At 44.5% G+C, this 25,953-nt stretch overlaps 1 protein-coding gene across 1 annotated transcript in view; it reads left to right on the top strand.

Annotated features, from left to right (window-relative positions):
• Positions 1–25,953, top strand: part of LOC142764863 (uncharacterized) — a 29,767-nt gene that overhangs the window by 3,627 nt on the left and 187 nt on the right. Inside the window, exons 2-4 of the mRNA XM_075865401.1 lie at positions 810–857; positions 3,094–3,141; positions 23,488–23,665. Coding sequence (XP_075721516.1) covers positions 810–857; positions 3,094–3,141; positions 23,488–23,665 — 274 coding nt within the window. The remainder of the gene's footprint in view (positions 1–809; positions 858–3,093; positions 3,142–23,487; positions 23,666–25,953) is intronic.

Here is a 25,953-nt window from a genome sequence, read left to right as displayed (position 1 = left end):
TTTCACATCAGGAGGTGGGGAGAGTCATGTATCAGCACCAGACCTATTTCTATCTTCACTAATAAAGGCGTTTTTAGACTGTGTATTGACGCTAGTGTGAAGGCTTACAGTAGATTGTTTGGAACTTTATGCAGGAACACTTTTATTTACAACCTTTGCACCAACTTCTAATGAATCACTTCAAGTTTAGCACTCGCATTGCGCATTTTTCTGTCTCTTTTGACTTTTTGTGCACAATGTGACTACCATTTTTTTGTCGTTTGTTGTTGTTGATAACAGCGTTAGCCCGTAGGCTAGAACAGCAAGCACTTTTGACCAATACCTTTTTTTTCAATAATAATTAAAGTTCACCAATCAAAATTTATGTCCACAAAACAGATGGAACAACACGAAACCCTGCAAACACCGAATATTCCAAAAGACATAAAACTGACTGGCTACACCACTCACGTACCTCCTATATACTTCATTGCATAAGCAGCCAACTCAATAAACAATCATCAACGTTTTACATAAAATATCATAGGTTTTTCTGTTACTTTATTTATTAGATTAACAGCAAATGTAGTTTGACACTGTCTCGTTGCATTGTTTATTCATATCAACTAGCTTTTGAATTCAGTTTTATTGGTGCTAAGTGTTCCAGTATGCACCTAATTTCAAAATTTCTATGAAATGTGATTTGGCGAAATCCTTGCAAACATACGACTATAATTAGTATTTTAGAATGACTACTGTTAGGATGACTATTTAATTGTGTTCTCTCGTGTGCAACGTTCATTTTTGAATTGGTGTCGTCCTTGTTTCAGCCTGGGTCACCTGAGAATCCCGGAAATATTATACCTGGTCCCTCTCAGGCAAGATATTTGTTCTTGTAAACACTATGTGAAGTTTGACGTTGAAAGTAATTACTATTTGACGCCTGCGTGATACTCGGCAACAACTATATGTACAGCAAAAGTTGGGGCTGAGAAGCGAATGACCGAAATAATGCCGCCTGCATATTCTAACGGGGGGAGGGTGGGACTCAAAAGAATGCATCGCATAGTGGTGGGGTTATGGGTGAATGTTGCGTAATTGGGTATATTTAGGAATGCTTAATTGTTATCTCGTATTTATTTCATCCAGAAGGAGCACTGCTCATTGGACAAGTGGGTGGCAACTAATTTGCTTGGCGGTAGTGTGAAGATAATTTCGAATGAAGCTAAACAAAAAAATGGTGAGGCAGTTGCGAAGTGAGTCGGAGTATAGAAAACTGGACTCAGGTGTCGAACTGAGTTTGTAAAAAGGCAGTTTGGAGAAATCTAAATACTATTACATTACTACAAACATTACTACAAATTGAAAGTTCTAAACGCAGCTTTGTATTCAGCTATTTCAACGGAGTTTCAAGTACCGGCTATCCGCAGTTGTAGCGGTGTAACATACGTTAGACAATAGCGCAAAAAATGACGCTCTATCCATAGAGTTAGTTATGATGACTTGGGGGAATCATCTCTGTCTGTCTGTCTGTCTGTCTGTCTGTCTGTCTGTCTGTCTGTCTGTCCGTCCGCCCTTCCGTCCGTACATCTGTCCGTCCGTCAATCCGCCCACCACTATCACTAGAGCATGCACCAGACGAATGGACGCTCCTCCCAAGCTATGATAATTCACTCAGTGGATATGCTGTGAATTTATAATTAAAACAGCGCCATTTACTGTCTTTATTCTTTAGCTATACGCAAATCACTAACGCCATCCAGTGATAATATTGCGAACGACATATACACGCAATGCCATCAAGTGAGCAATTTGTAATCTAGAGGTGGCTCCAAAGTTCTACATACAAGCGCAGTAGTAAGCTACCGACGCACTGTGGAGCTTCGCCCCTAAAACTGCCAGCGCTCCGGTGCTATGCACAGCACTATGTGCATTGCAGGTGTCGTGAACTATTCGAAGTGCCGGCAGCCCCATTACAACAAAGGCAGCCAGCCGCCAAGGACGCGCCAGCTACGACTGAGAGGCCGGTGCACATAACGGCGAAGCATGGGAGGTTAGAGGCAATGGCTCAAGACATTGAATAATTCCGCACTCGTTCGTTGTCGTCCTAGTTCGCTCTATCAGTTGCGCCAACAGCAATGGCACAAAGAGCGAGGTCGCTCAACGTAGGAACGAGTGCCTAAGAATTGTGCTTTAAGAGTACGAAAGCGGGATTGAGGGACGGTGGCGTTCGAGTTGAAGGGTAGAGGCAAGGAGGCGCTTTGCTGAGTCATAGTTGTAAAATGTGGATGTCTGGAAGGAGAGTAACAAGGAAACAGTACGTTAAATAGTATTGGAAAAATGACAACCTGTCAAGTGAATTGGTCTTCCAGCATAATAAACTATAGGTAGCGCAAAAAATATACCATACGTGAAACAACAAGAAAATCCGACAAATCGTACTGGGAACTCCTGTTATGACTGTGTTACTCTTCAATATATAAAAAAATAAGTACAAACTTCCAGGTTGGACTCAAGTGTCTGCCACAATTTAAGACCAGGCAACTACAACAAAAGCAAAACACCAACAATTCACGGAACTACCAAGGTGATCAAACTGAGCTTTCACATTTTCAGCATCGAGCGCATTCCCCATAAACAAACACCGCTGGGGAGAGGAACGAACAAAAAATACAAAAAAGCAAGTGATGCATACCAATCCAAGATTTATTCACAAGCGAACATGGGGACATGTTGGCCTACTACATCACGTGAGTGCATCAAACAGCCGTTATGGAATAGTCACGAGATTAAATAGAAACATTTATGAGATGTAGTGTACTACACAAACCAAAGCTTTAAAAAAGTGACAATAAACTATTTAGTTGTGTCAATCTTGCCTTATGCGATCGCAATAAGCCTGTTCTTTCGGAGCCGAGACAGCCGAGCACACGTTGACGCTATTAGGCTAAGAATAATGAAGGACTCAGTGATTGCTTTGATCTGATGGGCAGAACGAAAAGCAACGTGAACATGTCTGCCTTTTTTTGTTGTATTTTCAGCTGCTATTATAAATTTGGTGTTCTGGGTTTTTTTTTGTCTTCTTTCTTGAGTCTCGTTATATCCTCTTTACAGCACTGGTTGGCCTCTGTATTCCACCGTGGCCTTATTCCTCAAGCAAGGGCAAGTACTTTCTTATGTCATGTCAGAACGTACAATATCATTACTGTTCGAGAGTGCGCTGAAATATATATATATATATATATATATATATATATATATATATATATATATATATATATATATATACATGGGATATGGCACAACGGGAACGTTGTCATTATATATTATTTCGTTGTCAAATATATTTATTTCCCAACAGTTACAACAGGGGTCCTCCCTTCGTCACGGGATGACATACTGACGTAGACTTTCGAACTCCGTTGCAGCCGCGTCCCTGTCGCCTTCAAAAAAGTTTACGAGGGTAAGAAAAAAAAGAGAAAAAGAAAAAAAACTATTCTGAACATCATTGTGAGTATATATATATATATATATATATATATATATATATATATATATATGTTTATATATATTGTTACGGGGAGAAGGCGTCTGAAAAATGCCTTTACTTTTGGTAAACAGACAGGCATACAATATGGAGACCGGTCTGCACGAGCTCGCCCTAAACATCGTCCTTTTTTCTACAATGTTCATTTGTGGTACCCCGTAGCAATAAATATATATATATATATATATATATATATATATATATATATATATATATATATATATATATATATATATATATATATATGTGTGTGTGTGTGTGTGTGTGTGTGTGTGTGTGTGTGTTGGAAGACGCAGGAAGACTTCACCACGCAGGACCAGCAGGAGCGTTTATTCCGCAATGATTGATTCGGCTCACAACAACAATCAACGAGCCCAATCGCGATGACATGGTTGCGTAAAACTGAGAGCGATGAAGTACGATAAATGTGCTTAGACTAATTTCCCCCATCTTCGAAGCGGCCAACCTGGCCGCAGCTCGAATATCAGCTGAACGAGTAATGAAAAGCTTCATGTGTGACACGTTAGCAATTTGCATGCTGCGGCGACCATAGTCAGTGACGAATTGAAGTTGGGTCACGAAATAATTCACTGGGAAAGTTTGTCGTAGAATGGTCTATGGGCCAACTTACCAGTGAAGAAATTTTTCACACAGCCCTGACGCTCGAGGCGGTTTCCATAGTAAGACCTTATCTCTGGAATGAAAGGCCACGTTGCGTCTTTTGCTATCGCAGCGACGTTTTCATTCTTCCTGAGTGGTTTCCATGTTGCAACGAGCAATTTTATGGCATTGCGAGGCTGGAGTTGCGAACCCTTCTGGTAGGGATGTACTGGATGGAGCTTGTGCAAAGAAGCCGTGTCGACGACTGAGGATGCAGATCGTCCATGCACAAGGAAGAAACGGCTGTAGCTGTTAGATCTTTGTGTTGCGGTATTATATGCGAAGGTGACAAACGGTAAAATATCGTCGCAGTTTTTTTTTAATCTGGGCGTAGGTACATGGAGATAATGTTAGAGAGCGTTCGGTGAAAACGCTCAGTAAGGCCATTCGTCTGTGCGTGGTACGTAGAAGTGGTTTTATGCGTCGTTCTACAGGCCTGTAGGGCTTCTTCGAGGATGTGAGAAATGAAGGACTATGCCCTGGTTGCTCCGAAGAACGCGTGGAGCTCTAGGGCGCAAGACGATAGACTGCAAGAAGAATTCGGAGACTTTTGTAGCTGTGTCGGACCGAAGAGACGCAGTCTCGGCGTATCTTGTCAAATGATTGACTGCAGTGACGATCCAACGGTGACCATTAGACGTCAACGGCAAAGGACCACACAAGTGACTTCTGACAAATTCAAATGGTGTTGTTGGACAGAAAAGAGGCTGCAAAAACCTGGTGGGCGGAGAAGTGGATCGGTTACGGCGCTGACATGAGGCGCACGAGCCGACGTATTTGGCTACCGACGTAGACAAGCCAGGCCAGAAACAGCGGCTTCTGATGCCGTCCTAGCTCTTGCGAATACCTAGATGACCAGCAACAATGTCATCGTGAAATGCTTCTAAAACGCGAAGACAAAGGCAGCAGGAAAAGACTGGCACGTGCTTGTTACCCGTAGGTTGACAAATATAGCGCTCGAGCACACGTCTGTCAAGCCAAAAAAAAGGGAAGGCACGACAGGTCCGGGTATTTTCTATATTGAATGAACTTGCAGGTGGCACATTTGAAAAAGAAATTGTGTTTACTAACGTTTCGGCCGTGGCACGGCCTACGTCAGAGTATATATATATATATATATATATATATATATATATATATATATATATATATATATATATATATATATATATATATATATATATATATATATATATATATATATATATATATATATATATATATATATATATATATATATATATATATATATATATAATGAAAGTTTGACAGTAGGAGTCCGCCCGCTGAAAATAACGGAAACTAGATTCCGAAGAAGCTTGATTTTGGTCCAGTTAGGTGACAGGCGTCGTGAGGCAGATGGGCTGTCGGAACTCCCAGGATGCTATGCGAAGGGCGTGTTGTCGAGAGAAAGTGAAAATGGGCGTTGGGACAGCGCGTCGGCATCATGATGACGTTTGCCACACCTTTATGTGATGGCAGTCATATTCTTGCATGCGCAGCAAACAACGCCCGAGATGTCCTGACATATTCTTCATCGAGGACAGCCAAAACAGTGCGTGACAGCCCTTGACAATAGTGAATTGCCGTTCGTAAAGGTATGAGAAATTAGTGTATCAACCAGACAACGGCCAGGCATTCTCGCTCTGTGATCGTGTAGCTCTTTTGTGCTGTCGAAAGAGTCAGACTGGCGTATGCCGCAACCTGCTCTTTAGAGGCGGCATCACGCTGCTTAAGTACAGCTCCAATACCTTGCGCGCTTGCGTCACTGTGGAGGATAGTAAGCACTCTGTCGTCAAAGTCGCTAAGCACTGGTCCAGAAGGGAGGCGTTCTTTAAGGACTTTAAATGCGAACTCGCAGTCGTAGGTCCTGGCGAAAGTAGTACCAGCGACTAATAGCTTATTTAGGGGAGCCCCTACTGTCGCGAAGTTGCGTATAAAGCGACGAAAGTAGGACTCCAGGCTAAGTGAACTGCGCGAAGTCTTTTGGGTGGAAGGCCAAGAAAACTGCAGTACAGCGGCTATCTTGTCGGGATCTGACTAAACTTTGTCTTTCGAAATGACATGACCAAGCATTTCAGTATTTTTGTTGGCAAAGATGCACTTTTTGACATATATCTGAAAGCCAGCGTTCCAAAGGCACTGAAGTACTTCGTCTAATCACTGAAGCTGCTGGGTAAAGATAGACGAGAACACCACAATATTGTCTAAATAACAAAGGCAGGTCATCCATTTTGGGCCACGAAGAACAGTATCATGCGCTCAAATGTTGCCGGAGCGTTGCACAGGTCAATGGCATTACATTAAATCCATAGACTCCATCCAGTGTAGCAAAGGCGGTTTTTTGTTGTCAGCCTCATTCATGGGAATTCGCCAATACCCCGATCGTAGGTCAAAGACGGAAAAATAATTCGCTCCTGATAGCATGTCCAAGACGTCATCTATTCGAGGCATAAGATATACATCCTTGCGCGAGATCCTATTGAATTAGCACAGGATAATCAATGCAGAACCTAACAGAACCATCTTTTTTTTCACTAAGACAACCAGAGAAGCCAAATAACTGGAAGATGGCCGTATTATCTTGTGTGATAGCATGTCGTAAACTTGTTTTTCAATAAGTTTCTTTTCCGATTGCGAGACACGGTAAAGCCAACGGTGAACAACACCAGAACCATCAGTTTCATTGCGGTGTACAGCCACGGGAGTCTGGCTAAGTGTCATTGCACAGCTATCGAAGCAGGCCTTATGCTTAGCAAAAAGCGCTAATAACGCAGGGGACTGGGCAGGTGTTAGATTTGAACCGATGATTGCGCGAAAAGAGGAAAAAACTCGCGCCTGACGTGTACAATGACGATGAAGATGAGCAAAGTGCTTCGATGGAGGTCAGTGGAGAGGCGTCTATTGTCGCTACAGTCTTGACCTTGGATAACATCATTGATTCTGTAGTTATGTTGCAAATGGGAAGAAGCGCGTGGCCATAGGACAACCAGAGCAGACAGGAGGTGACGGGAATTCCAACTGAACTGCAGCGAGAAGCAAGGGCAACTAGGGCGTCACCATCGGCTGCTTGACTAGATGCAACAGCTACCACGTGTTCATGACCAGGGCGCAAAATACAGTCTTCATCGATATCCAAGTTGAAGATCAATGAAGGCGGATCTGACAGATATGCTTCCGATGTATCCCTAATATGAACGACGTGTTCTTTACATCAACCTTAAAATATTTTACCCCTTCTGTAGGCATGTTGGCATATAAAACACTCATTCGTCCAATGTTGGAATATGCTGTAATAATATGGGATCCATTCACTAAACATAATATTATTCAATTAAAAAAAGTGCAAAACAAAGGCTTATGTTTTATTTATAACTGCTATGGTAGAACATCCATATCTGAATTATTGCCAAAAAGCGGTCTACAACCTGTTGTGGTGGACAGAAACCGCACTTGCCGGCTTAAGTTTTTCTATCAATTAATAAATGGTCACTTAAATGTTGACCCAGCAGGCATCCTTCAGTATCCTTCCGGTTACGCAACTCGCAAGCAACATAGTAAAATGATATCTCCTTCACCTTCACGGATTAACTTATACAAGTATTCGTTCTTCCCTAGAACTAATAATGACTGGAATAACCTGACAAATGTTGTAGTTTTACAATAAAAAACTGTTATTGTTTGAAAACAGCATCACCTAAACCATCACAACATATTGCATTCTATCATATCTTTTATTGTAATTATTGTGTTAGTCTGTAACCCCAATTTTTGTGTCGTGTTCTTATGTGTTATACTACTCGAAAAATTTGTTGAAATAAGCATTTTTGAACTTTCGCCTTGTCTACTCTCATCGTAAGATTTATTGTATTTTCATTATTTCTGTGTATGTACCAATTCTCGAACATTTTTTCCACGCTGCCATGATCTTTCAACTGAAGAATCGCCGTATATATAAATAAAATAAATAAATAAATAAATAAATAATATGACAGCGGAGGCAGATTGTAGGAAGTCCCAGCCCAGGATAAGTTGATGAACGCACGTGTGTAGCACAATCATTTCGATGGTCTCATGTAAGCTGGCCAGGGGCGTACCAACTCTTTCGCGAGTGGGCGGGGGCAAACCTAACTATATAAATATATATATATATATATAGATGGCACAACGAGAGCGTTGTCAACATGGATAAATATATTATTTCCCAACAGTTTTGGGAGGGGTCCTTCCTTCATCAGGGGAGGAGTTATACTGACTTGAACTTTCAAACTTCGTTGCTGCCGCCTCCCTCTCGCCTTGAAAGATGTTTGCGAGAGTGAGAGAGAACTAAAGAAAGAAAGATAGAAAAAAAAGAAAAAAAAGGGAAGAAAAAAGGCGAAAAGAAAAAGAAAGAAAAGAAAGAAAGTAGAAAAGAGGAATAGCCACTGTTAACACTGAGAACAAAACCAAATGTCGCTCGTGTACCAAAACCAAAAGTCGCTCGTGTACAACCTAAGGCACCAAGTCGGCCAGTACGAGACCCTCGGTAGTGAATAAGGGAATAAAGTGTATATATAAGGGCTCGACAATATTAATGAGATCTAACAGACAAAAATGCCAACGAAAGTATAAGGAAGGGTATTAGACCAAATCGTAATGTAAATGTGAGTGTGAATGTGAGAAAAGTTGGTTTTTACTTACTGATCTGTCTTCACATTTACATTACCATTTGGTCTAATAACGTCCCCTATACTTTGCTTGGCATCATTGTCTGTTTGATCGCATTTTTTATGTCAAAACACGGAAAAACAAACCCTTTAGTATATATATATATATATATATATATATATATATATATATATAGATCACGTAAGGATCTTTGATAAACGACCACGAAAGAAGTAAGAGAATGAACTATTTTCAACGCGGCAGCATAATTTAGCCATTGGTTCTTCGCCATTTAAAATTGTCGGTGTGCCATAAAATCGTCTGTCTCTTACATGACGTCCAGAGTTTGTGAAATGTCGTGGTGTTCATTACAGTGCATGTACATTAAACAGGGCATACACACACTGAATAACACCTCATACTTTTTGGTGTAGTCGGAGAGGATATTCTGTCAAATAATATTCAAGTAAAGTAGCCGCCGGTCACATTATCAACGGTTCCTTGTAGCGGCTTCCGAGATGAAATAACATGAGCGTAATAAAATATTTTCTCTTGCAGCATCAAGCCGCTTGATCGTTTGTGTGCGCACGCATGTCTGTGAGCTCATCCTTGCTAAGAGAGATAGAGAGAAGAAGAGAGAGAGAAATAGGCAGCGCTGCACGTGTGTGCTTCTTTGCTGTCCAAGTTGTAATTTGATCTGCAAAAGACCACTTGAGTTTAATGAAAACCTACTAGCCCGACTCTCATTTCAGCCTCTATAGTGCTAAAAACTATACTCTTTCACCTTCTCCTTGGTCCAATGGCTCAAGTTCAAGGGCAGGCTTATAAGCCGAGTCTCTCACTGTTCTCGAGTCCACTGCTTTATTTGTCGCCACTTTGCAAGCTACCACTATCGCTCCAAGTTAAAATAAGCAAGGTTGATCAGGTTCATCGGAGACTAAAGCGGAAACCCTTTTTTGGCGCTTCCAGATAACACTAGAATATTAAAATTTCGTAACATTGTTGAGCTCCCAGCAGCTTCGACAAAGCATTCTTGATGATGTCTATTTTTGATCTAAATTATTTTTCTGAATCGACAGATAATTTCACCAGTCCATAAAATTTTGCCCGTTCGCATTCGTAACTGCATCAGACAGTCGCAGCAGAACGAAAGCGTCGATAAGTTATGCAAATTTATTGGGCCCCTGTTCACCGCTGGCCTACTCTACAATGCTATAGCACAAGACACGAAAGCGCCACTTAGGCAACCCACATCACCGCAAGTGCCTAAAAGGAAAATCGTCACAACTACATTGTTAGAGAAATTTCACTATATTGTAATATTCCATCGTAATAACATAATTAATTGAATACTGTGGGGAAGGAAAACCACCTAAATTGTTGCTTTCCCCAGCATGCAGCCAACAGTGACCACTGTCGAAAGTGTGGGGGCTCAGCCCCCCTAACATTTCTCAGTGAGGTAGCTCGCATCCCTTTGTTTCCCCCCCCCCACCCCCACCCAGGCTGGTACACCTATGAAGCTGTCGGGGAATACGCGACCCATACACTATCTTCCAGGTTGGATGACTACGTTATTTGCGCCACGCAACACAGGTCCTACATAAGAGGTTCTTACTTTACAGAGCCGCGAGCACAACGCACTACATACAAAAGAAGTAGCGGCACCGGTATCAGGTATCAACAAGCGCTTGCACGGGAACACTTTCAATAGTCACTAACAACAGGTTGGCCGGGGAAAGAGGAGGTACTTTTGATCATCGACAGGACGCAGTTTTCTCTTAAAAAACTGCAATCCTTAGTTTTCCGAGTGTTGTTGAGTAGGGCGGGATAGGAGGCGAAGCGGCGATGTCGAGCGTCGGTAGGGTAATGGAGAGCGTCATCTGAAGGAGCGGTAGTCCTGATGTTGACGTGGGGACGCTGGAGGAAACGGAGGCCGGTACTGCGTGAAAGAGTAGGAGTCTGCACTATATTAATCGGGCCATCGATAGTGGTCCCACTCGAACTCAGCGTAGCGTCATCGTTCATCCTACTGGCGGCGACAGTAGTAACGAGATATGTGGCCCCAGATACCACAGTAAAAAGAGACAGGACGGGACGAACGCCACTGAGATTAAAAGGGTGAAGCAGGTACTCCACACCGCACAGAAGCCAACTGGCCACAAGTATTGACAGAAGGCCCCAATGTGATCATAGGAGGTGGCATTGAAGCTATATACGCATATGTTGGTGTCAGTGATCGATCAACCGATGCTGCCGGTGTCGTCATGGAGGCCACATCAGCGTATGTGAACAGTGGGCGTGCTGGTGGAGCGACCAGTGCTGTCGATGTTGTCATGGCCGCTAACTCCTGCTTCACAAGGTTCGCAAGCAGAACGGTGTAAATGGAGCTGAGACGGCAGTGGACCTCTGTTATTACAGATCTCCAAGTTCCTCACGGATGATCACGTGAATTAGCCCTTTCAAATTGGACGGGCGCATGAGGCGGGGATCGCTGGCTTGTTGAAGGCGGAGCGACTGCAACTGATCAAGACGTTGGTATGTCGAAATGATGATTTCAGCTGTAGTGGTATTGTTAACAGCCAAGGCGTTGAATGCAATCAAACCGATTGTTTTGGGGATGTGGCGAACGCGCGCGGCTTCCGTCATATCGCTGTTCGCACGGTGACAGAGGGTCAAAACATCCTCGATATATGAAGTGTATGTGTCGTGTGGGTGTTGAACCCGCGTCGCCAGTTTCTGTTTTGTGGGTTTGGAATGACCTGACGAGCACCCCGAAGACCTTTCGAAGCTTCGTGGCAAAGGCCAATCAATCAAAGTCAGCTCCGTTGTAGAAATACCACGTTTTGGCTACGCTGGTCAGATAGAATTGGAAATAACTAAATTTCTCCTCTTTGGTCCACTGATTAGCTGAACTCACACGTCTGAAAAGGTAGAGCCAGTCCTTGACGTTGTCACCGTGGAGACACGCGAACATGAGTGGTTCGCGCGGATGGCTGTCGACATTGTATGGAGAGTGGCCGTAGCCATCAGTGCGAAAGGGTTAGGGCTAGGTGTTGGTTCCGTTTTCAGCATAGCTGTGGGGGTGGGCGGCGCAATCGACAAGCGGATCGTAGCTCCAGGTGGGACACGAACGTAGGAGGACGTCAGGGTCTTTACCCAGCACCTCCACCACTCTGGAAAACGCACGAAGACTTCACCAGGCAGCACCAGCAGGAGCGTTTATTCTGCAATTATTGTCTCGGCTTAGAACAGCAACGAACGAGCACAATCGCGATGATTATGGTTATGTACAAGTGAGAGCAATCAGGTACAATAAAAGTGCTTACAATATATATATATATATATATATATATATATATATATATATATATATATATATATGTATATATATATATATATAATCTTATGGAGTGACTCATGCATCATATGCAAGCACACCATAAAACATCACAGAAAAAGCCCGTCAAAGAGCGTGTTATGCTTGTGAGTCCACACGGAACGTCCATGCCTCTGAAAAAGGCAATCTGTGTCAAGGCCATCACGCGGGCCCGCCTGGCGCGAACAACTCAACGGCGTCATCACGTGGCAGCGCCTTCCTGTCTGGCGAGTCTTACGCAATGCGTGGCGACGTCACTCGTCCTTGGGTGCAGCCACGTGCAGCGGCTCCGTATTTGATGAGAATGACGTGGCCCAGTGGTGACCCCATTGGAGGATTCTGGCCTCACGACCAGCGGCGCTTCTGGTTGGATATTTGGTTTCTCAAAGAATCCACCTGGTGCATATAAAAAAAAGCCCTGCGGCGCGTCGCGAGCAGTTGACGTGTGTCAGAGAAGAGAGCTTGGCTCTTCACGTCTCTAAACTGCGGCCCCAGTGCCGAGTTTGTAACGCCTGTGTATCTATGCTGTACATAAACCTTGTTAACTCACCGTCGTCTCGTCCACTCGTCTATCAGCTCTGCGCAGAAGCAGTCGCGAGCTGAGAAACCTACGCTATCAAACGGCTGGTGACCTTCCCGGCGGAGTTCGAAGCAGTGGCGCCTTCGGGACCGTGTTGGCGTCACCGTCTTTCGTAACAGTGGTTGGCAGCTGCGGGATCGGCCGGCGTCAGCGACATCGATGCAGTGAGTGCCTGATGTTTTCTTCTCAGTTCACCAGACTACTCTAGTTCAGGTTATAATAGTTTTAGAGAAGGGCTTTGTGAAGCATTGGTGAGCGAGCTTTGATCGTTTCAAGCCAAGTCAGGGTGCTTTGAAACCAAAGTTAATGCAGAGGGTGTAAACACGTTAGTGTTAAAGAATTGCTTGCGCGTCTTGCTAGTAGAATTATAGTGGGTTCGGCAAGTGGATTCTTAACTGGGGCAAACAGTAAGAGCCTAGTGTGAATGATGGAGAACCTTGAAGTCAAGGAACTCATCGAAATTTGTGAGGAACGTGGCCTTATTTTGGGCCTTGCGAAACAAAAGCAAGCGATCCTCGAGATCATGAAGGATGAAGGAGTGTCGGCTGCGGAAGTCGATGAGGCCTGGACGGATATCAAAGCACGCCACGAGGAGGCCGAAAGGCGAGAAGTAGAAGCTCGCGAACGTGAAGAAGCTGAAAGGCGAGAAGTTCGCGAACGTGAAGAAGCTGAAAGGCGAGAACGCCGTGAGAAGGCCGAGAGACAGGAGCGCCTTGAGTTGAAACGAATAAAATGGGCAATCCTACAGTGTTCGCAGGTGCCTAGCGTAGCTTCTGCGACAGTTCAGGTCAGCGGTCAGAGAATTCGCGACCAACTGCCACTGTTCGTAGTAGGCGAGGACAAGGCGAAGTGTCTCGTCAAGTTTGAACACGTCTGTAAAAGAAATGCTTTGGAGCGGTCTCTTTGGGCGCAGAACATGTTAGCTCTTCTTCCCGGCGAAGTGTCCGACGCGATAACTTGCTTGTCGAGGGAAGCGTTTGAGAGCTATGACGAGGTTAAGGAAGTGCTCTTGAGACGTTATAAGTTGTCACCAAAGGCTTTCAGGCAAAGGTTCCGGTATGCTAAAAAGGGGAATGAGTCACACGTTGACTTCGCGTTGCGTCTTAAAGCCGATTTAATTGAATGGCTCAAGGGCGAAGGTGTTTATGACGATCGCGATAAAGTGGTAGAATGCATTGCATTGGAGCAATTCTACCGCTGCATCGAGGAGGATGTCAAGCTTTGGCTGCAGGACGAATTTGGTGAAGTACAGCTAAACAAGGCAGCAGAGTTAGCTGAGGCGTATTATACTCGCCGAACGTTGCATAGCAGGACAGTGCACGTTGAAAAGGATGAAAAGAAAGAGGGTTTTTCAAAGAAACATGATCAACGGAAACCCGCTCCGCATCATGATTTCAAGAAGGACCCGTCTCTTACGAATGACACTGTAGGGGAAGGGCAAACGGAAGCGGAGAAATCGAGTGAGGTTCCTAAACAACGCACTGATACCACACAGGCGTTTGAATCACGGAAGCCGCTAATCTGCTACAACTGCAAAAACAAAAAGGAAGGGCACATCGCGATAAGCTGTAAGCAAAAGTTTGCTTTCGAAACAATCCGAGAATCGGAAAAGAACATGCGGTTGTTACAGCCGTATCTCCAAGAAATTAGTGTGAATAGGAAAACGCGTCGAGCACTTCGAGACTCAGCGGCAACAATGGACGTTGTCCATCCTTCATTGGTTTCTCCGGATGACTTTACAGGAGAATGCGCGTGGATCAGGCAAGTCGCCGGGGAGCAGAGTGCTTGCTTATTAATCGCTACGGTTGTCATTGAACGCCCGTTCGGTAAGCTTCGCACCGAAGCGGCTGTGTCTGCCGCGCTTCCCGATCGTTTTCCTTATCTTTTCTCTAACAACTCAGAGAAGCTTCTCAAAGAGCAGGGTGAATCGTTCTTCCTCAACTAAGCTTACATGGCCCTCACGCGATCGCAAGCGCGGAAGCTTTCGCAGAAGCTTGATCTTGTTCAATGTGGTGAACCATCAAGTGACCATTGCGGCGAGTCGACGGAACGTCAGAGAGTAAATTCTCCGTGTGAGTCATGTGAGCAGTCACTCGAGCGGCCCGTCGCCGAATCAACTGGCGCGATTTCCATAGCAGTGTGAGACGACATGGCGCCATTGAGTCAGTGCGAGAGGGGTGCAACGCTCTCGCCTGTAGCGGAAAGTTGGAGCAAGCTGCTGAGGGTTGGTCGAGAGACGCTCATTCGAGAGCAGCGTGAGGACCACTAGATGAAAGCGCTAAGTGAAAGCGTAAACTTGGGAAAAAAGAAAAAGAATATTTCTTTTGTTGAGAAAGCAGGGCTCCTGTATTGGAGCTACACAAATGCACAAGGTCGCAAGTATGAGCAGCTCTTGGTGCCACAAAAGTATCACCGGCAACTATTGGAACTGGCACATGAAAACGCATGGGCAGGGCATCTCGGCATAAAAAAGAACAAGGCTATAGTTTCCCTTGAGTTTTATTGGCCGAAATGCTGGAAGGATATTGAAGACTTTGTACGCTCATGCGACACATGTCAGAGAGCGGGGAAATCCACTGACAAGTGGAAGGCATCCATGAAGCTTGTGCCAATTATCACAGAACCTTTTTGGTGCCTGGTAATTGATTTCGTCGGGCCTTTGCCTGAGTCAAGGCAAGGTTGTCGGTACATCCTGACGGCTCTCTGTGTAGCCACAAAATTTCCGGAAGCGATACCACTTAAGGAGCTCAACTCCCCACATGTCGTGGATGCACTGCTATCTATACTTGCACAAGTCGGATTTCCTTCCGAAATTCAATGCGACAATGGTAGTGCCTTCACCAGCTGCCACCTCTACCTTTATGGATAAATGTGGAATAAAAGTAGTGCACAGCTCAATCCTACACCCGCAATCTAATCCGGCAGAGCGTATGCATTCTGTTCTGAAACGGATACTGAGAGCTCTTTGCTACGAGCACAAATGCGACTGGGAAGCGTGTATTTCTCCCGCTATGTTCGCTTTGAGATCAGCTCCTCATGAGAGCACTGGTTTTAGCCCTGCAGAGCTTGTGTATGGTAGGAGTTTGAGAACACCATTGCGAATGCTACGCGAGTCCTGGAAGGGATTCGATGAGGACCCTAATGTAGTTGCGTATGTTATAGACCTCCTTCAGAGGCTTGGAAAAACGAAAGATCTAGTGGAAAGCCGCATGAAGGCTGCGCAAGTGATGTCAAAGGAGTACTACGACAAGTTGGCGAAGAAGCGCGCTTTTGAAGCAGGAAGTCAGGTAATACTGCCGCGGCCGTCCAAAAAGAACAAGCTTGAAGTTCATTGAGAAGGGCCCGCCAAAGTATTATCGAAGCTTTCTGATACCAAATATGAAGTGAAATTAGGAAGGCGGCCGAACAAAATTTACCACAGTAACTTGATGAAACCATACGTTCAACGTCAAGCGGTCGTAAATCTGCTGTGGAATGCTTCAGAGGAAGAGGGAACAGACATATTGAGTTCTAGTGATGTAATCGAAAGGGGATCGGAGGCAATCTTGGAGCAGTTGAACCTAGAGCCTAGGTTAAGTGAAGTCCAGAAGAATGATCTGAGAAGGATTGTTTCCGAGTTTGAATACGCGTTTTCGGACCGTCCCGGAAACACGACGGTGATCGAACATGGTATCGAGCTAACTTGTGAGGAGCCAATCCGTAGCAAGCCGTATCGTTGTTTCCCTGTGCAAAAGCAGATCACGAAAGAGGAGATCGATAAAATGCTGGAGTTCGGAGTCATAGTACCGGGTGAGAGTGACTATACATCCCCTCTAATATTGGTTCAAGTGCTAGGAAAAGATCGGAGGCCATGCATCGGTTATCGGCGTCTTAATGTCATAACTCGAGACCAAACTTACCCGATACCAAACCTAGAGGAGAGGGTGGATACTGTGTAACAGTCCAGCTATATTTCCACGTTAGACCTCGTGCGAAGGTATTGGCAAGGCCCCCTTATGGAGCGTGCTAGCCACTATGCCGCATTTGTTTCTACATTTGGAACGTATCGTCCACTTAAGCTGAGGATTGGATTGAAAAATGTGCCCTTTTGTGTTTCAGGCTTAATGGACCGCGTTCTTAAAGGCCTCTCTGAGTTCGCTCTGCCGTATCTTGATGATGTCGCCATCTTCTGCAACAACTGGGAAGAACATGTCTAGAATTTACGCGTCGTGCTGAACAAGTTCAAAGAAGCTGGTCTTACCGTGAAACCTACTAAATGTCACCTATGGTGCGGCGAGGTGTCTTACCTGGGACGCGTTGTGGGGTATGGTCGGCGTAGACATTCAGAAATTAATGTAGACGCCGTCCTGAACTATCCACGAACAGCCACAAAATTTTAGATAAGAGCATTATTGGGCCTGGCTGGATACTATCAGCATTACGTGCAAAACTACCCTAGCATTGCCAGCCCTCTAACTGACGCACTTCGAAAATCCGAGCTGGTTAAAGTAGTATGGGACTCAGAAAAGGAGAATGCGTTTTGCCAGCTAAAACAGGCCCTAAGCGAAAAGCCCGTTCTCATGGCACCCAATTTCTCTAAGAGATTTGTGATTCAATGCGACGCGAGTATTCGCGGCATGGGAACTATATTGTGCCAGGAAGACAGTGCTGGTAACGAAAGGCCAGTTTTATATTTGAGTCGAAAACTCAGTGGCAGGGAAGAGGCATACAGTACCTCTGAAAAGGAATGCGCTTGCCTCGTTTGGGGCGTTCAAAAGCTAGCCTGTTATGTCTCCGGTTCGAGGTTTGTGGTCGAAACGGACCACTGTCCTCTAACCTGGGTAAATAACATGTCGCCTAAAAGTGGGTGGTTACTGAGGTGTAGCATGATATTCCGACAGCACAACTTTGACGTTCGCTAGAAAAAAAGGAAAGCTAAACGCTAATGCAGACGCATTGAGCCGTGCGTTTAGTTAGTAACTTCTCCACCTTTCGGTTTGTCACTGGCGATTCGGGGCAAAATTTTGTCCTCACCACGGCCTTAGCTGAGCGCTCTCGTCCAGAATGAGCTCCAGGAGCCAACTTTATGTTCTATTCTAATTTGTTACGTTGTTGTACGTGTAAAAATTTGAGTTTTAATTTTAAGAGTATTGTGTCCCACATGTGCCTCTTGATTTAGAGAGAACGAAATTCCGATAGACACGTAGCTAGGTATATCTTGTAATATACTTTGTCTGGTGTTCTGTCGGGTGACTGAGGGCACTTGCTTGTGCCGTGTGTTGTCTGTTGTCGAACCGTTCTTGACAAGTTGCAGAACCATCGACAAGTGCTGAGACCAAAGATCGTCAGGAGAGACGAGCAAAGCTGGCCGACAAGTTGTGGCGACAAGCCAGTGAAGCTAGGATCCGTCCTCAAGAATGGGATGTGTTCCCGGAACGGAGACTGGAGCTGCATTGTCCCCCCATGGCCCTGGAGGCAAACCTGGAGGGACCTGGCGAACGAGCGCACCTGACATCCGAGCCACGTGGAAGCAGCTAGTCTTTCCGGCGCATTGTCTGGCGGCGGGGGTGCTGTTATGCCTACGAGGCGACACCGAACGTCCATGCCTCTGAAAAAGGCAATCTGTGTCAAGGCCAGCACGCGAGCCCACCTGACGCGAACAACTCAACGGCGTCATCACGAGGCGGCGCCGTGATGTCTGGCGAGTCTTACGCAATGCGTGGCGACGTCACTCGTCCTTGGGTGCAGCCACGTGCAGCGGCTCCGTATTTGATGAGAATGACGCGGCTCAGCGGCGACCCCATTGGAGGATTCTGACCTCATGACTAGCGGCGCTTCTTGTTGGACATTTGGTTACTCGAAGAATCCACCTGGTGCATATAAAAAAAAGCCATGCAGCGCGTCGCGAGCAGTTGATTGTGTGTCAGAGAAGAGAGCTTGGCTCTTCGCGTCTCTAAACTGTCAGCCCCAGTGCCGAATTTGTAACGCCTCTGTATCTATGCTGTACATAAACCTTGTTGACTCACCGTCGTCTTGTCCACTCGTCTATCAGCTCTTCGCAGAAGCAGTCGCGAGCTGAGAAACCTACGCTATCAAACGGCTGGTGACCTTCCCGGTGGAGTTCGAAGCAGTGGCGGCTTCGGGACCGTGTTGGCGTCGCCGTCTTTCGTAACAAGCGCTAAAGAGGATATCGAAGCAAAATCATATATAAAAAAATCTAACTCATCTAAAATATCAAATATATTTTTCTTTTATTCACCAACATAGCCGCTGGGAAGCTCACACTTCTGTTGATTTTCTTAATTTAGTCTTCATGACCGCACTACGCCGATCATGCTCTTCATATAGCAGTATGAGTATATTAGATGAAGCTCATTAACCACCGGCCATTCATTGCGGGTCAGTGACGTAACGAAGTGAAGAATTTTTTTAATAGCAATTAAGGCGCCCTATACTTTCTTGCCGTGCTACAAGAGCATAAGTGGCATGGTGGACTGAATTCAATCGTGGTATTTGTTGCACTTGCCACATTCATTTCGCATAGCAATGTTTTCATTTACACGATATCGAAGGTTTGAAAGTGGCTCTCGAAACCTAATCGACGTTAACTTGCCTTATCAAATAACAAATGGCACAGACTAATTTGAGCAATACACGATCAGAATAATCACGCTACTATTTTACGTTTCTTTTGTGTCACTTAATCATCTAATCGTGTATGTGCCGACTGCAAACGCTTTGTCAACAGACCAACTGCCTAGCACTAGCCTACTCACTGTTAACTTTCTAGATTTTGTGACAGCATTCTCAGAGCTCACCACTTTTCCTCCAAAAGTCTATTGGGCAGCACATCTGTAAATACCTATGAAATTTCTTGGGATGGCTTGTACACTTCAGCAGTCGTCGTACCTACAATTAATAAAGAATAGCATGAAGGGCAGCCTTGTGTGCACTCCTGTTGCCCCAATCTCGGGCACTAAATGTTTTCTGCCTAGATAGATAGATAAATTGACAAACACACAGACAGACAGACACACAGGCAGACAGACAGCCAGACAGACAGACAGACAGACAGACTGATAGATAGATAGATAGATAGATAGATAGATAGATAGATAGATAGATAGATAGATAGATAGATAGATACATAGATAGATAGATAGATAGATAGATAGATAGATAGATAGATAGATAGATAGATAGATAGATAGATAGATAGATAGATAGATAGATAGATACGCTCAAAGTCGCTGAAGTTCGCTAGAATATGCTTCGCGTGTCTACTGTGTCAGTGTCCCAAAAGGAATCAAACCTCAGCATTTTACGCGGCAATCAAGTATTCAACCGTAGAGCCACACAGGTCTCGGAATTGGTTTTTAAGTAGAGCTTAATGATATGGAAACATCAATTGTGGTGACAGGGCTGCCTATCCGTTTCTAAATAAAAACATCACATATAATACATGTCTTAGTCACCACATCAGGTTGACGTCGATTGTAGGTAGGTGCCGTCTGCTGAAGTTCGTTTTTATATCAGTGTTCACTCGTACAATCCTCACAAGCACAAGCGCTGCATAGCAGGTTGCCGCTTGTGATGTTCCCATAACCAAGCTGCTGTTGACATCTTCACGCAACCATAAAGAACTGGTTATTTAAAACAAATGTGACTTTTGAACGCTTGTCTCAGTGTACAACACCTGTATGCTGTGCCGAACCCACTTATTTGTTTACATTTTCATGTTACCGTCTTATTCTAATGTGCCTGCTGTCTTGCGCGAAGCGTACTCTTAACAACTGGGAGCAATATAGGTACTGTTAGAACCTCTCGATTGGACTACATGTTCAACGCGTACATGACTCTAAGTTCTGGAATTTACGTGGTAGCTAGCGATAACACTGCAATCTTCGATGATTTTTGTATAAAGCCGACGCAATTTACCGCTTGTCACTTGTATCGACGACCGACGCTCCATGCGCCGATGTCAGCGTACAAAACGCCTTGCTTACTCCCATGTGAATATCACTTTTGCGACCACAATTTTAGTCCAATATCAAATTTCTCCTTAAGGACACTGACGTCTGCCTTCGCCCCCTTCGAGAGCCCGGGAAGAGATCTTTATCATAATTTCATAACGTTTCACTTATAAAAAAATAACAACCCAGAGACCTTCCCTCCGCATGCTTTCCATGACGTCGGTAGACAAAGCACCTGGGGTCTGCGGAATTTTTCGCTGAACACTCTTGCGGTGCTCCAGCTCTGAGCCTCATATGGTACCACAGGATACTTCCATAAGCTACTGGTAACAATGGATGCAAAGCTGATATGCCTACTGTACCCGGTGCCCAAAGTTTGGACGAGAGTAATACCGACTCACGAGTCAACGAGGGGCACTGCGAAATTGCGATAGCCAGAACAGTGTTTTCATAACCATTGGAATACTTCTCAAGAAAGTACCTTCACAGATGACGAAAACTGCCTAGGAATATGTTTAGGAAAATGTCCACGGCTTTTCACACGAAGAAATTATAGGGCAGGTTGCAAAGAGGGCAATGCGGGATCAGATTGTGACGACGAAGCACAGAAAGTTAGCGGTGAGAAACGCACAAACGTAGGCGAGAAGGTCGTTCACAAATACGCAGCGAAGCGTCAAGAAAGCTCAGATGAGTAGTTTATTCAGGATAAAGATGAGGAGAGCTTTGTAGTTGAAGATCGTTCTCAAAACTTGCAAAGAGCAGCCGAACGAATATGTCTAGGAGGCCACTGAACAAATCGAACAATAGGTGGTGACTTCAGGAGTGCCCCACTATAGTCAGTCTACTGAAGAATTGGAATGCATAGACCCCATTGATTCCGATCTTATGGCGTGTGGGAGGAAACCTCAGGTTGACATCGGCACAGTGCGGAGGACAGCCTATTGCTGAAGTGGCAGCAGATGCGTCTGGAACGGCATGTAATGGTGAGCGAATCGTTATCAATTCGCCGTAGCTACGAGCGTGATTTACTTGGTTCAAGAAGAGCGAGGTGTACATGGCACAGTGCTGACTTCCGTATTCAGTTTCCCAAAAGTAAACGGGAATATAAAAAATTGGCCCCGGATCTGCATGTTACATTGCAAATGCCGCCGAAAGACGATTTTCTTGTGTCTGGAGAGAGTGAACAAAACAGTTCTTGATGTTCCGCGCAAAAAAATCGGTGAAAGGTATTCTGGAGGCACTGCGTCAGAGTACCTCGAGCGTGTAGCGGAGGCGAACGAGCGCATCGATGCACGTTAGACGCGAGCGCTATCTGCCAGTTATCTTCGAAAACGAAGGAAGGCATGCGCGCCTGCGGAGAAAGATGCGTGCCATTCTCGGAGGCGATAAGGTGTACAATGCGAAGTGACGGGAAGGTGCCACCACCATGTCGTTTCAGCAAAGCGTTGGTAACACTGGCCTTTTTGAGTTTTGCGTTGCACTGTCAGCGCAGCGTGTTTAACGCTACGCTCCTTAGAATTACTTGTGTGTGCCTTCTATAGTATAAAGGCACACATACAAAACTTCGAAGTGTTGTTATGGTACCTCACATATGTGCAGTGATTACTTTTTAATTGACAATCGCACATGTATGAACGCTGAATCTTGAGCAATACTGGTGGGCGCTGCGGATGGGGTCGGCTGTTTGAGGTATCGTTAAGGGAAGACAAACTGACGAAAGTACAGACAGACAGACAGGCATACCAAAATTTTTCTGTCGAATGTCCCCAAAAAGACTATCGTCTTTAAAAAAAACTTAATCGACACAGGGAGGTGACAAGGGACGCACATCACAGCACTTTGCCGTATGTCCCCTTCCATTTTTCGTCTGCGTTTGTGGGGCTTCTATTCACACCACATCAAAAACCAGGCTTGCTTTATAAGGCCAGCTGGAAGTGTTGGCACCTACGCCACTTCCGCGTTACGCCAAATTGTAGCTTGAGCACAGGAGGTACGAAGAGTGCAGGTGCAACCGACACCACAAGACCTGCTACGTTAGAGCAGTGGAGGATGCGGTCTAAGAATTAGTCTTCGGACAGAATATTTGCCCTCATAATGAAGACGAGCACGAGTACAGTGTAGATTGGTCATGACAGAATCCTTTTGGGGTTTTTTGCTAACAGCTCGTCGGGGCTGTAGGAGTGTTGGTATGTACCACCCGTCTCAGAGGGCCAGTCATAGCTGCGAGGCCATCATAATAATGCTTAATATTGCGACACATCCGCATTCTTTTTTATTATTATTTGCTTCGATGACGTGAACTATTGGCCAAGGCAAGAGTATCGTTCCGTGATTGGAGGCATGCGAGCTAGCTACAGATAATTTTTGGAAGTTGTTGGTCACTGAGGGTGTGAGGTCAACCAACGATGCCTAGTGCCAAGAACATCGTCTAAAAGCTGTGACCTGGTGCAACTCAATCAATGCCCAGTCGAGCAAACGAATTCTTTATGTTTAGTGAGAAATGTGAAGCCGCCTTGCTTCTTATCGCAGCAAGATGGCTTTATTCAATCACTTTCATCACCAACATACAATAGGTATAACAGGAAAAATGTGTATAAGTCAAGCCATGCGTCAGTGGAATGTACTATGTGTATCGTCTATGCGAGTGAGCCCGATTGCTCACCTTGCAAAGTGAGTAGCACTCAAGCACGTAGGTCTCGCACTAAGTGAATATTATACCACTAACTTTCTCTCTTTCTCGCTATAGCTCAGACGCTTGGACCAGCCTTGCGACGAGAAGACAATCTGCGAAGAAGGCACATGTTGCCTGTATGTCATTGGGAAATATAGAATGTGTAAACCGACAGCCAAGCGTGGTGACTCTTGTTCACCAAGGTCCCTAATTAATGTGTATCTCCACCATTGCTTCTGTGGTTATAATGAAGGTGAGAACATTTTTGACTTAACGCTCATACCGACCACATGTTTTTCTCTTTCAAGTGCTTCATTTTTGTATAAAAAGCATCATGATCATTATCAGCCTGTCCACGCCCACTGCAGAGCGAAGGCTTCTCCCATGGTCCGCCAGTCGACCCAGTCTTGTGCTTTCTGTTGCCACGTTACACCTGGGAACTTTTTAATCCCGTCGGTCCACCTGAAGTTTTGTCGCCCCTCGTGCCATTGCCTTTTCGAGAATCTAGTCGGTTACAATTAATTACCAGTGGTTGTTGTGGTATATTTATATTGTCGCGACGTGAAAGTAACAGGATACAGGACGTGGGGACGACACGGAAAAACAAGGTATCTATTAACAGAACAAAGCAGCAGCCGCTTCGACGTCGTCTTTCTCGGCGCAACCATGGGTGCTGTCCACGCTCATCACATCGTCGTCCTCTTGCCCGGCCTTTAGCCATGACAATATTGCAAAACGACAGTTGGATGACCAAACATTACGACAGACCTTCGATGTAATCTAGTTTTACCACCTAAGCAATTTTTATGGTGGAACTGTATTTCAGATGTTCACTTTAAAAACCTCTAAAGGAAGTAAATGATTGTTCTGTTGAGTTTTTTCACACCAACGCTGAAAACAACTTTTTGTTAAACAAAAGGTTCACAGAACTTCATATTACGCCATTAAAAACTATGGCTTGAATTATGTTGTAGAAGATTTTAGTTATATTTTTTTCAAGTACAACGACATTAAAAACATTGGTTTAAGTTAACTGGCTGAACATTCGCAGTGATTTTTTTTTGCAGGATGAAACGTAGAGTACAATAAAAAAGGATAATACAGACTTCTACTAGTTTTTCTCTTTTGTAATACTCCAAAGCAAGCAAAATTCACTTCAGTGTTAGTTCGTGCGCCATCATTCTCACGTCTTTCGTCCGGGCTTTTGCACTGATGAAAACTTTTTTGATGGTCACTGCTACAAAGTTCACAAAACTTTGCTGTCGTTTTTTACTTCTCTAAGACATTGAGTACTCTTCAATCATTCGCTCAGTGATTCGCCTACGGAACTATCTGAAAAAATGAGAGTACTTATATATAATCCACATTTGTGAAGGCCCTATTGATGACACAACTCTCACCACGTCCGACAGGTAGTGGGGCAATCACAGTTCGCTCTGTAGAGACTATATTATCCTTCACCACTATTGATGACACAACTCTCAGCACGTCCGACAGGTGGTGAGGCAATCACAGCTCACTCTGGAAAGACTATATTCTCTTTCACCACCATTGCTGACACAACTCTCAGCATGTCCGACAGATAGTGGGGCAACCACATGTCACTCTGGAAAGACCAGATTCTCTTTCACCAGTGTTTTCTGGTTACATGAAAACCAAATGACACTAGCTTTTCTGCTCAAGTAAGTTACTTATGTGAATTTGTTGCTGTATCATTCGTTACGCCACCCTTTCGGCAATACTGTGAGAATTTGCTGCTTGTCACTATTTTATCAGTGGCTTGTATATCATAGAGTAGTTCATCTTGAGAACAGCACTAACTTTTTGTTATTGCAAAACTATTCGAACACATTTTACTGAATAGTGTATCATGCCCACCAACGTTTTATTTTACTTAGAAGAGTTGCATGCCACGTGATATTTCCTCAAGCACACACTAGTACCAATGCACTCAGGTATTGTGGCATGAATATAATGTAATCTTATGAAAACGACGGATTCCACTATTATTCGTCGAGAGAATGCGAAACAAGTTTCTGCCTTTTCTAAAAAAAGTCGATTGTGCTCGATGATTGCTGCGTGCAGTAAATGGATATTTTGAATGATCATCGACCGGCATATGCTCATTATCATACAATCATTGCGCAAACATGGCATGGATCAGAACCTGAAACTTGTCCGCGAGCTTTGTCATGCCTTTTTTTTTGTGGCGGCTGCATTTCTTATTCTGGGATACCAAAAATAGTGAGCTCTAGGTATTTTTGAACTACTGGTGTGACCTAAATTGGCCAGTGTATTCATTAGTAAGTGGTAAACATTCTACAAGGCCTGCAGAGGCAAAATACTCCGACACAATCTCAAGCACAGCGGCAACAACCATTCAGTATACTGTTAAGCCGAAAATAAAAGGAAGTTAATTCGTGCAACAGTTATGTGTAACGATAGAAGGGCTGCTTAATGTTCTTCTCAAATTTTTTTTTCTTTTGCAAAGCACGTCTACTTGTTTTGCTAGAAATTTACAGTGCTATTTCTCCTTGCCTA

The sequence above is a fragment of the Rhipicephalus microplus genome, chromosome 6, assembly GCF_043290135.1.
Source record: "Rhipicephalus microplus isolate Deutch F79 chromosome 6, USDA_Rmic, whole genome shotgun sequence".
Classification (NCBI taxonomy): domain Eukaryota; kingdom Metazoa; phylum Arthropoda; class Arachnida; order Ixodida; family Ixodidae; genus Rhipicephalus; species Rhipicephalus microplus.
Note: the sequence above shows the minus strand (reverse complement) of the source record. Positions and strands in the feature narration are given on the sequence as shown.